Source organism: Ascidiella aspersa, chromosome 4 (genome assembly GCF_963924565.1).
Source record: "Ascidiella aspersa chromosome 4, kaAscAspe10.2, whole genome shotgun sequence".
NCBI lineage: Eukaryota > Metazoa > Chordata > Ascidiacea > Phlebobranchia > Ascidiidae > Ascidiella > Ascidiella aspersa.
This window is the reverse complement of record NC_139450.1, coordinates 17,308,887-17,321,155: the sequence shown is the minus strand read 5'-3', so window position 1 is coordinate 17,321,155 and position 12,269 is coordinate 17,308,887. Positions and strand designations below refer to the sequence as shown.

General features: G+C 35.5%; 1 protein-coding gene across 2 annotated transcripts; it reads right to left on the bottom strand.

Annotated features, from left to right (window-relative positions):
* Positions 1–1,614: 1,614 nt before the first annotated feature.
* LOC146148454 (sodium- and chloride-dependent neutral and basic amino acid transporter B(0+)-like) lies at positions 1,615–12,269 on the bottom strand. Of its 2 annotated transcripts, none has more exons than XM_083388408.1 (13): positions 12,184–12,269; positions 11,021–11,144; positions 10,701–10,832; positions 9,273–9,437; positions 8,330–8,437; positions 8,148–8,265; positions 5,688–5,826; positions 4,383–4,523; positions 4,067–4,295; positions 3,462–3,706; positions 2,850–3,059; positions 2,562–2,732; positions 1,615–1,970 (listed from the first exon to the last, which is right to left on the bottom strand). In XM_083388408.1, the coding sequence occupies exons 1-13, from the start codon at positions 12,193–12,195 to the stop codon at positions 1,779–1,781; spliced, it is 1,986 nt and encodes a 661-aa protein (XP_083244534.1). In that variant the 5' UTR covers positions 12,196–12,269; the 3' UTR covers positions 1,615–1,778. The 2 variants fall into 2 exon arrangements, with proteins under 2 accessions (XP_083244534.1, XP_083244535.1); XM_083388409.1 differs by having other exon boundaries at positions 8,148–8,301; positions 8,363–8,437.

The following is a 12,269-nucleotide window of genomic DNA, read 5'->3' as shown; positions in this document are numbered from 1 at the left end:
AAAATTATATTGCAAATATGTAAAACCAATATTTAAACGCATATGAAGCCCACAATGCACTGAACTTAGTAGAACTTTAATGTATAGAACTATACATTTCTGGGGTGTACTATATGGCATTAAAATTTGGTTGTATGGCGTTAAAAACGAAAAAACACTTAGGTTAAAGCATTTTAGTTAGGGAAGAGGCTATTTACCCGGACAACAAAGTAGGTAAAATGGGCGTATACGTACCAAAGTGAGCCGGGCAACAAGTTCTACAGACTTTGTCTAAACATTTTTTTTGGTTCATATAAGACAAATAAAAATGATATGTTTCGATTGCTGCAAAAATACCTGTTTTTGAAAAGCAATTTATTTTGTAGTGAGACCCGAATTGAGCTGTATGTGACATTTCCACGATCCGACAATTATTTTTACAATAAACAAACAGTAAACAGTAATTGTAGCCTACCTATACACAGAAATAACGACTGCTTTTACCGATTTTTGTCCGGTTAAAAAGTAGCATATATCGGTCAGATGACGACGGTTAAAACTTCGTAAGCATTTAGAGATGCAAGTTATCGGTTATCCTATACTATAGCGATAAAAGTCATGAGAGTGATCTGTGCGATTCGAGCAAACTTAATTATCGGTCCAAGTGGTCCAACTTCAAACCATACAAGTTATTAATGTGATTCAAGTAATCAAATAAATTAAAGCTACCTATGCGATTCAGCGATCTAAGCCCTTAAAATGTTCGCGATATAAGCCAACCACGCGATCCACGAGTTTAAGCTATCCACGATTCTGGTGATCTCGACGATTGAAACCATTATATTCGAAGTTATGAGCAATCCTATAGTGATCGTAAACTATTTCTTTAACGAACGATTCCTTTCGGTATGTGTAATTATAACGCGATTGATTGATGTTAAAACTTAACATTTTTCTTAGATTTCACTTTCTAGTTGGGCCGGCCTGGCTGATCAAGTTGGTAATTGGTTAGCTTATATTTCTAATGCAGTCGGTTTTACTGTTTATATTTGGCAAAGCTGTAAAACCGATATACCATGCAATAGTGCTTACAAAAGACTTGTTTCTGCTGCACTGTTAGCTATGTCGAACTTATCAAATGAGAATTGAGTTCAGCAATCTAGATTTTATTTTTATTTTTACTAGTCTATATAGGCCATTAGAGCGATACAACATGTTCTGCATATTTTAGATTCATTAGGACTTTCAAATGTTTTTTGAGAACCACAAAACAAATACATCCAACCGCAAAGAGAATGAATAAAGATTTTTCATAAATAAAAATGTTTTCGCGTTACCCTCAAATCTATTTTTGTTGCATAGCCGTTACACATCCAACCCAACAGGTTGGTTGGCCATGAACCAATAATGTTGCAATTATAATGTTTTCACAAATTTACTTAGAAGGGTCATGGAAACCTAACACTTTTAAACATTGTAGCCTATATGAAGTAGTCAACTATAGGCTACATGGTGCATTTGCTAGGCTTTAATCGTCGAAATTTCGAGATCATATCCGTAAATAGCCAGGCCCAACTGAACATACTGTTGTTTAACATCTTCATTTATCTTGTTGTCATTAACCTACTATTGACATTATCATTGTTAGAAATTGGTTTATTGGCGCGGGCGATCATAACCATAAGATTAACACCAGTTAAAGATTATCACACAACGAAATAAAACATACCAGACAAATAGATACACATTAATTTTAGTGCATGGTGTTTTCATTTCGCCCATGATATCATTTGATCTTTCTACATTTTAGTTTGTCCAATGTTTTGCTCGTCGCCTTCGTAGCCAGGATTTTCGCTTCCCGGTGGTGGAACTTTGGTACCATTTTCTCCCTTGGCAATTTCCAAAGCCTCCCTCGGTTCGTCGATATTTGCATATCTCTCGCCACGATGTTGCTTTAGGTAAGGTCCCCAGTCAGCATCTGGTGAAGCCGCCTAGAGTCGATAGTTTTTTAATATAATACATGTATAAAATTACGATGTGGGCCTTGGCCTTCCGAACTCGTACTAATCAACCGTCAGTTTTGTGCAAGCCAAGGAGACCACATATAGCTTACGGTGATATGATAACCTCGGTCATACCGAGTGTTGCCTTGCTTGCACGGATGCAATAAAGACAAACAGTCATGGGCGGATACAGGGAAAGGGAAAAAGAGGCATTTTGTACTCCATTTCAAGCAAATCTATTCAAGCTAGAACGACGCCATGCATACTATGGCATGTTACTCCGTGTGAACTCACGAACTCTATAAAGTGCATTGTTTAACGCTAATCCAGTGATTCTTTAACTTGTTTTCTTGCGAGGCCCTTTGGGAAAGTTTGTTGTACTTGATCGTTCGAGAACGACAAGTGTTTTTTAATTAATTGTAAGTCATCAAATTTGTGACGTCATACCTAAAAAAATTTTCATGGTCCCCAAACATAAATCCTGCATCCGCCCCTGCCCAAATGTTTTCGGACTACTTCCGTGTACCATATACTGTACTAATTTTTTGCATAAGAAGAAATAAAACGTGAAATTATTACCTCGAAAATATTTCCTTTGTTTTGAATAATTGCAATGATGGCGAAAAGTGGAATAAACACTATACCGAAGACGATAATTAGCCAACCGATTGCATTGGCCCATTCAGGGTAGGGTAAGCCAGATCCGTATGACTTTCCTTTGAATGTTACTAGAGACCATACCAATATAGCCTGCATATAACATATATTAATATAATACGTATGCATAGAGGCATATATATAAATATATATTTATTACACAGTCATAAGTTACAAAATCAATATTTATTTTAGAGCTCAAGGTCTTACTGTAAGTAGAAGTGGCGAAATGAAGAACCAGCACGCCCTCCAAAAAATCCAAAACACCCAACTCTTTTTGCCGATCATCATTTCAATGTCCCCGATAAAGCGGTTTCCGCCGTAAATGTAGCACACTCCAAACAACTCCATAACAGCGACAATCAATAGTCCCCAACCAGCCGCATAGTGGTCAATTAGGTCGACCCAATAGATTCCGGTCTGCAATGAAACATAGATTTATTTTTTTTTATTTTATGTCAGTCAGTACTTAACATTCCATCAGCGCCCTTACGATGTTGGTTGTGTCAAACTTATGATATATATTGGTTTCATAATTAGCAAAACCGATTGTGTTTTAGACTCAAATCCATTTAACGGCAATTTTAAGACCCTAAAAGTTGTAGGTTGTTTCCCTTTTTTAGCATTTTTTTTTCTTTTTAAACTCCTATGATACTAAAGGCATGTGAAGATCACTTGGGGAAAGTTACTGGAACCCCTAATGCGTTACTCGGGGATAGCTGAAAAGCAACATACAACTTGTCATTACTAACTGTACAATTTTTGCCACTAAAAAATGAGAAACGATTTCAGTGGGTTACCTATTTAAAAATAACGACTTACGTTGGTCACGCACACCAAACCGAGCAAGAACATAACAACAGCGAGGACCAACATTAGTTTCCATCTCCTGTGCCGCAGCTGACGCGGAAATGCGTCGATCATGGCCGTGCTCACTGTCTCAAGGATAGTAAACTGACTGTCCAGTCCCAACGTGAAAAGCATGAGAAAGAAGAGGATTGCCCAGAGTGGGGAGATTGGAAGGTGAGCGATTGCCTCCGGATACGCGACAAACGCAAGCCCGAACCCTAGAAAATAACATTGTTCTGTGGCAAAAATTTTAATATTTTTTATTATTATTTTATTATTGTCCAGTCTATTTTTTACGCGCATTTGCATACTTCCAATTAAGTTGACAAAGATTCTATATTGTGCTCACATATAAAGCCTAAAGTATAAAAAAAACCTTGTAACAATATCTAACTAATAAAAGACCTTTCTAACTCCAACGTTTTGCACGTAGAACGGTTAAGAAAAGGGGAGGATACTGTAATTTTCAACTAATGAAAAAAGGGGTTTTCACAAGGTTTCGATATATTTCAATAAGGTTTCGATTTTGTAATGTGTTAACCTCTTCAACATATCAGATATATAGCTAAAATTATTACCAGATTGGACGACGTCTGGAACGCTTTTTCCAAGAGTGTGAGCCATGTTACCAACCACGGTAAAAATCGCAAAACCAGCAAACAGTGATGTGCCGCAATTGACGGTGCACACCAGAACGGCATCGTAGAAGCAATTGTTGTTAAACTTATTGTAGGAAGACAGGGCAATGAGTCCACCCCAAGCAGCACTTAGCGAAAAGAATATCTGCGTGGCCGCTGCTTTCCACACCTTAAAAAATTATATTTTAATAAAACACTGATGTTTCCCGAATCGCACGATTTGTAAAAGCTTTAAAATGAACTTGTAATTCTTTACCTCGGCGTCCTGAAGCCTGGACAAGTCAGATTGATATCCAATATAATATTGCACGCCGTCCCAAGCTCCTTCCAAAGTTGCACCGCGCACCAATAATATGAGGAGGACGACGTAGGGAAAGAGGGCAGTAAAATATACAACCTGTAGGTGTAGGACGAGCAATATTAGACCTAGCAGTGTAAAGTATATATATCGTTAATTTATAGTAAGATGTCACACTCTAAACCAGTATTTCCCAACGACAACGTGGGCAAAAGGTTACAATTAAAATTTGGTAATATTGTGTCAAAGCAGAAAGGTCTGGTCGTAAAATAGAAAACGAAAAACTGTATATTATTAGATAGTCTATTGTTGATTTTAGTGGTATAAAGAATGTTGTATTAAAATCTTGTTTTTTTGGCAATTGGTTGGCACGATCTCACCCGCCTTGAACTAGGTGATGTTAAATATTGTTAACAGTTAAATGTTGACAGCCCAACGTAGGCCTACCATCTTGCCAAATAGTTATTCCACCAACCAGCTTAATGGTATGTTAAATTGCAACAAAAAGCAATAAGGGGAAATGCTTAGATAATTGCTTGCATTTATTAAGTAGTTGGTTGCAAGTTTGTGTTCAATACTAGATCTCAGTTCCTTTGCATGATTATATGCTACTGTAGACCCATTTTTACTAATATAATGTAGTACTATAGAAAGTAGTGTACAATAGAAATGTAACAAACATTGGCGCCATGGTTATTTCTAAAATCGTTTCTCTCTGAGACTGTGTAGCTTAGTTGGTAGAGTGACAGTCCCGTTACGGCCAGTTGCTTTCCTAGCCTACCTTGCATCATTGATCGACACATCCGGTTAGTCTGCGATGGCTTTCGGTGCACTATTGTATTTAATAGCATATAAACATCACCACTAAATACAGGCTTGCTCTCTAAAAATATTGTTTTTGCCAATTTAGACTAAATCTAAAAAATCTTTCAACTTCATAAGTTCGCTTTAATTAAATACGAATCATCGTATTTTCGCTTAAAAAGACATTTTTTCTTAGTGAGAATTCTTATGCGTCCTCCGCACATAGCTGAATGTATTTAAACTCGATTTAAGCTACTTGTTTATTAACGCGATTCTTTAAAGGCAAATGTTACAGGTCAGGTCGTGGGTGCGGTTACAGGAATATGTCGAGCCCAAGGGGCGCTAGTACAAAAAAGGTGGAAAAACACTCTTATCTGTGATAGTAGTACTAGAAATTAGTAAAAGTTTCGGTAAGTGGTCGAAAACTAACAGTACAAATTACGATTGAAATTGGCATACCTTTCCTGATGACTTCACTCCCTTGATCAGACTATAAAACACGACGATCCAAGCAATGAGGAGTGACAAAGCAAGATGGGTATTAACGTTCCCAGTTAAGTTTGTGTCAATACCATCTGCTCTGTTCAAGGCGTACTTTCTGAATAAAAATAAAGCGGTTTTACAGATTGGTTTAACGGTAATTCTGTTGGTTCCATAATTGGAGTGGCACAAAAAAATATGACCAATGGTGTGTGCGAGTTATATTAGTGTTTTGTCAATTTAATATAAATTTCCGTAAATCTATTTGCTTCGCCTCTAACAGGAAATTGTAATTACGACATTTTTGACTTATCGTTATCCTTGTTTTGTTTCATTTCGACCCGAAATTCCTATTAAAAGCACAATTTTTACCCGCCACTTTTGCTCGTCAGATTATAATCTGAGAGAGCAGCGGTGTATTAGTATTGTACAAGCTTGTTTTGTTTAACAGTTGATCGATTGTTTTTATGAAAACAGATATAGTGGGCCTTTAATAACAAGACAATAACTGGTCAGCAATAAAAAAAATGTCGACCACTATTACATGCCTTATTGTAGCGTGTTTTAGATTATGGGGAATCACTATATAATTCAACCACATTTTCCCGTTTCGCGTGAATGTTTACTCTTTTTACATATGAATACAACGCCAGGAGTGCAACGGCCTTAACTCGATTCTTTTGGCAGCCTTAACAAGATAAAGATAAAACACTTTTATTAAGTATTTTGTTTCATTTTTTATGTGATCATAGCCTAGTCAGCGCCTCGTAAACTCAGACCTATATATTGACAAATGGCATTAATTTATTTTTATATATTTCGCCCCTATAAATCTTCCTTATTTGAAGTTATAGCACACAAGGCTGTACAAACTCTGTTTCAGCCAATTTTAAGATTGAACCTGGAAAAATTTTTACTTGTGCGTTCTCCTTTTGTTGACTACGTTTTAGCTCAAGTCTCTTTGAGTGCCTTTGCATCTTTTCATCTCATCGAAGGTTTAACGGCCCTATTAAATTGCAATTTTGCTAACTTATTGATAAACGATAAAAGCCATCCCCCGTTCAAACTAATTTTTATCCATATTTTATATATGATAACAGTCTAGCAACCCAACTTTTCTGCGCGAATCTATATTTTTTTGCAATATTGCCGTTGTATTTTGTGTCGTCACATCGTTTGAAACACGATAACGCAATGTTTAATTTTTGCGCTTGGCATTTTTATTTGCGCTCGACAAAAAAGCCTTACAACTGTGGAGTAAATGCCCTCACAACACGTTGGTCAATATCAGCTCGATAAAAATCAATGTGTCGAGCACGAGAAATTTATTGTGTGCCCAGTGCGAAAAGCCTCCTGAATTTACAGTTTAGCGCCAATTCAACTAATTAAACTCAATTTTTTTTTCGCGCTTCGCGCGACTGACAACACACTTAACTATTTTTAAGCTGTCCCAGTGATATTTAGTTGAAAATGCCGAATTGCTTTTCGTAGGGGGGCGCAAGGCATAGGGAAATTACAAAAGGGGGGCGCGGCTGAGAAAAGGTTAAGAACCACTGTTCTAGCATATTACGGTTATATCTTTATTGCATTTGGGTGAATGGGATGTAACATTTTTTAAATAACAATCATTGATCAAAATCTAGATTCTAGAATATAGATAACAGTTGCCTTGTGTTGTAATAAATTAGCTTTGTTTTTAATAAGATGTCAAACTAATGATTTTCGGGTCTCCAATGTGATGTGATGTTAAGGCGTACGTTTTTTTTGGTTTATTTCGGCACTAAAAAGACAACATTGTGCTGAAAGGATTTCAACAGTGGGACAAATAATTTTTCAGCAAATAAAAAAATTATGCTAATTAATTCGAAAATTGTCGCTAAAAGCGAAATGCATTTTTGCTTAAATTTTTGTACAGGAGCACTCTTTTTGCATAAAACACTAGTATAGTTCACACCGAGGGTTTAACCGAGAAACTGATAGCAGGAGACTATCTATCCCCATATATTTTCTCACATAAAATAACAATGCGAGTGGACGTGATAATAAAATCTTAAGAAAATGCATTCTCTTCAAAAATAACGGCAAAACATATTATTTTGCGCAAAATTTAACTTGACAGAGTTTCCTATACATCTAACTATCACTGCGTAGAGCCACAACCTTAGCAGCCTAATTTGTACCCGGAATGATAAGATTACTTTTGAAAATAAATGATTTAATGTTTCACTTTAGCTTATTTAGACTTTAAACATCTCAACTAAGAAGAATTGTTTGTAAACCTGAAACCACATATTAAACAGTTTGACTTTTTGCACTAAATTGAGGTGATATCGATAAGTCAGATAAGTAATTTTAGCCCAATCTTTCATCGCTTAGTTAAAAAATAGGGTTTAATTTATGTTAACTGTTTTGAAAAATAAGTATAAACTATCAACCTACAGCCAATATTCTTCAGACGGACTAGTTCCTAGGCGACGTCCAATAAACTCTGTGCAGCCGTAATCAGATTGGTTGCGATTGGTGATGTTGAAGAAGCCCATTGCATCTTTCTGTAGAACTGTAACAAAAGGGAAAAAGGGCGAGTTAAAATATTCTCCAAAATAACTTCATGCACCACTTACCGCCAGTGTAAACCCTGTCCTTGCTCTTGAAACTATTGGAAGCATCAAGGTAAAGAATCTCTGAAGGTGTTAAAGTTGCATTCGAAAGGTTGACTTCACACACAGGTTCTGTAGATAACCAGTGTTAGAAATTATTTTGCGGGATAGGTCAAAACAGTTTAAAGCGAGCAGTAATATAAATTGAAGGTTACAAATCAAAATAGCGAAAATAAATAATTTAATTAAGATTATTAGATAGAAGTCGCTCTTCTGGTGTAAACGAAGTATAAACCGACGTTTCGCTAGCAGATACCAGCTGGTATTAACGGGGTTAATATTTAAAACGAGAATGTGTTAGCCAGCTTATACTTAAAAGTATAGAAACAAAACGGTTATTAAAATTATTATTAAATTTCTAGGGCGAAATCTATTTTGGAGGAGGTGAAACATGACGACATGACGGCATAAAGAAGTAATCTTATTAAAAATTGCAACTTGAAAAAGATTAAAATGCAATTTGGAAAGTTCACGGCGTAAGCCTATGGTCACATTTAGGTAAACTACAATTTTAAAAAGTGGGAAAAACTTTGTTTATTAGTTTAAATGGCAAAAACTATATTTTAAAACTTCCCCTTGTTTTGTTTTTTTAAATCCAAATAATGCTGTCAGTTATTTAAGGAAGTGGTTCTTAGTCGCCAGAAATATTCCAAAAGACCAAAATATTTTGCCGGTGTGCCAAAAAGTGGGCGTTATTTGTGCAGTTGGCAAACTATGTTATTTTGTCAACTTTAACTGTAAAAACAATATATATATATTTCACATTTCTCCTAAGACTTTGGCGCCTTTAGCGGTTTTTTTTTGGCGCCTTTAGCGCGATGAAATGACAAACAATCTACTGGCGAACATTCACCAAACTTTGTTAACCCTAATAAGAATTCTCTTAAATATAGAAAAAAGTGCTTACTGAAGGAGAGGCTGCAAGTTTCAGGGTCGTTCCACCAGTTGTCGCATGTCTCCCAAGGTAAAAGTGAAGTGAGAGAAGAAAAGAAGTAGAATACCGTATATGCGATGATGACGTTGTAATATATTCCAACCATAGCACTAAGGACGACCATGCATATGCCAACGCCTGTTGATGTATGCCGCGTGGTTATAAAGAGTAACCATGTAACTGATGCATACAATCTATTTTAACCCTTAAAACGCCTTTGTGGGTATAAATTGACTCGAGCTGTGTTTTCCACCCACATATCTCTTATGACATCTTTCTCAATGGGTGTAACTTCTAGTATTCACAAAGCATTCAATGTACTCCACTTTAACATTTATATTTGCAAAATATTATTTTAGGCTAGTAACAGATAGAAAGAATGAAAAAAAACAAATAGTCTTTTTCTACGGTAGGAAAGACGTAGCAAATGAGCGCGCGTTTGCTTTCAAGCGAGCGTCGTAGCAATATTCTTTAAACAGCTACTTTTAACCGTCACGAGTTTATTTTCTCTTTTATGTTTTACCACATGCGTCGTATGCTCAACATACTTTGATTAAGCATTTGGAAACTTTCACGAATATCGTACAACAAACCTTTCCGAGAATAATTTCATAGTGAGTTAGGTCCAAGTTAATAGCTTCATATTGTGTTTAACCACGCAGAATTTTGGCAGAGTTCGCAAAATATCGCGTTTTTGCAGCGGTTTGAACAGTAGTAATCAATTATTATTTTTTTAAGGGTATTTTTTTACGTTTGACGCAGTTTGGTATCGGGATTACGTATTTGCATAAATTTTACGCTATCACGCAATTCTAAGCGATGGCTGCCGCAACTTAAAGTTTTACTCCTGTTAGTAATTTTCGATTAATAAATGTCGCTGGTTTTTGTTACTTAAAATATTGCGCTTATTGCAATTGTAATTAATTTACATCGCCGAAAGAACGCAAGTCATTTACCAGTTAGAATTAACCTGGAAAATACACTATTCAACCCGGGCAACGTGGGGCTAGAATTAAACTGGTTAATACACTACTTAACTTGTGCAATGCTTCTGGGTATTTCATCTCGTTCAATATAAGTAAACTATAACTAACAACAGATTATAATCGAGACCGGTGAAAGTGGTAAAACAAACGCCGTGCATTCGGATCAGGAATTTTTTCTGTTAATTAATACTTTTAAATATGATTATAAAATTTTAGGCTTTATAAAGATTAAAATCAACGCACATAAACACATCATCAATAAGTGTATAAAAAAGTGCCGACTGTGTCCAGCAGAAGTAGTACGCAAATTCTAAGTAAAAACAATAAGGGTAAAATATAGGCCTATCAATTACTTGATTTAGGCATTTGGTCGTTAGTTATTTACCAATTTGCTAATAAAAATGTTTACGTTTACCTTTAAATATGGGACTAAATTTCCAAACAGCAGTTGGGCCCAAACTGGAAAACTGACCCAATGCAACTTCCATGAAGAAAATCGGCATACCGGCAAAAATCAACATAATCACATAAGGAATCAGGAAAGCCCCTGCGTAGATAAATAACCAATAACCATACATATACCATTAGTAGGCCTAGTACATATTTAGCTTCGTAGAAATCCTATATAATTAGATTATAAGCATTGGTTCAATATAAAGGTTTACATTAAGCGTATCACTTCAACTCCACAATACCGGTATGTGTATATTATGCCAATTGCGATGTAGTCTATACCTCCTCCATTTTCGTACGCCAAGTAGGGGAATCGCCAAACATTTCCCAAACCGACAGCATACCCGATGCAAGAGAGCAGATAGTCGGCTTTATTGTCCCAATTTCCACGATCCTTATTCTCGTCCTGTGAAGGGTAAATAGCGAATTCTTCAAGGTGTAAGCCATCGAAGTATTTTAAAATATTAATATTATTTCAATGGTTTTCAATTTTTAGGCGAGGCGCACATGTTTAAGAGTTTTTTGAACGCTTTTAAACGCATGTATCTATTTAAAAGAATACATTAGGAAAACGCTTGGCTAAATTTTAAAAATGTCCATATTATATGGGTGGTACTTCACGGTAACACTAGATAACGTTGGAAAATTTTCTCATAACATAAAAAATTAATCTTAAATAAACTTTGTGTATGGATGTAAAATAAAATCGAACAGAAATACATTTAGAAGACAGGCACGCAAGAAACGCGAAAACATTTTGCGTTATTACACTATTTGCAGAATTCAGGAAACTTTAACTGGAATTAATTAGGCTAAAATCGCATTTTAGGAAGAGTAATGGACCCAGTAGAAAGTTTTTTTGCATTTAAGGAGTCAAAATCACAGTAGTAGGGTGGACATAACCCAGGGGACCGTCATTTGATCCGCCTTTGCTTCCCACTTTGTAATGGACTCTTAACAAATAGGTTAATATTGTAAAATAACATAATTTTGGTTTGATTGAAAACTTAGCACGAACACAAATATAATAACTACAATAAAAACTAAAAAACGCCATATTTACTAAATAACACATTTTTACGTGAGAACAAGTATTTTCTTCTGCCTGAAATATTTCAAAATATGACCTATTATCGGACTCAATTAACAAACCAGTTCCAGAAAATCATTCTTATCGCTGTAATTTTTAAAATAAATCCTAATAAACTAATCAATATTAACAATATTCATGAAATGGACCAACATTCATTAGGGTCTTATGGGTTTTTCGATTTTGACCAATATTTCTTTAGGGTTCATAATAATAGGTGATCAAATCACGATCCAATATGCTTGCCCCTCTTTTGTAGATTGTTTTTTTTTTAAAGCGTTTTGTTTTTTACGCACAATTTTAAAAAATCTCAAAATAACATTTGAACAGAAAACATACCAAAAAAATTGCTTACCTCGTTCGGCATTTTCTTGTTTTTTCACTTTTGAATCAACTAAACTTATTTCTCAATGCAAATCAAATTATAACAATTAAAAACCT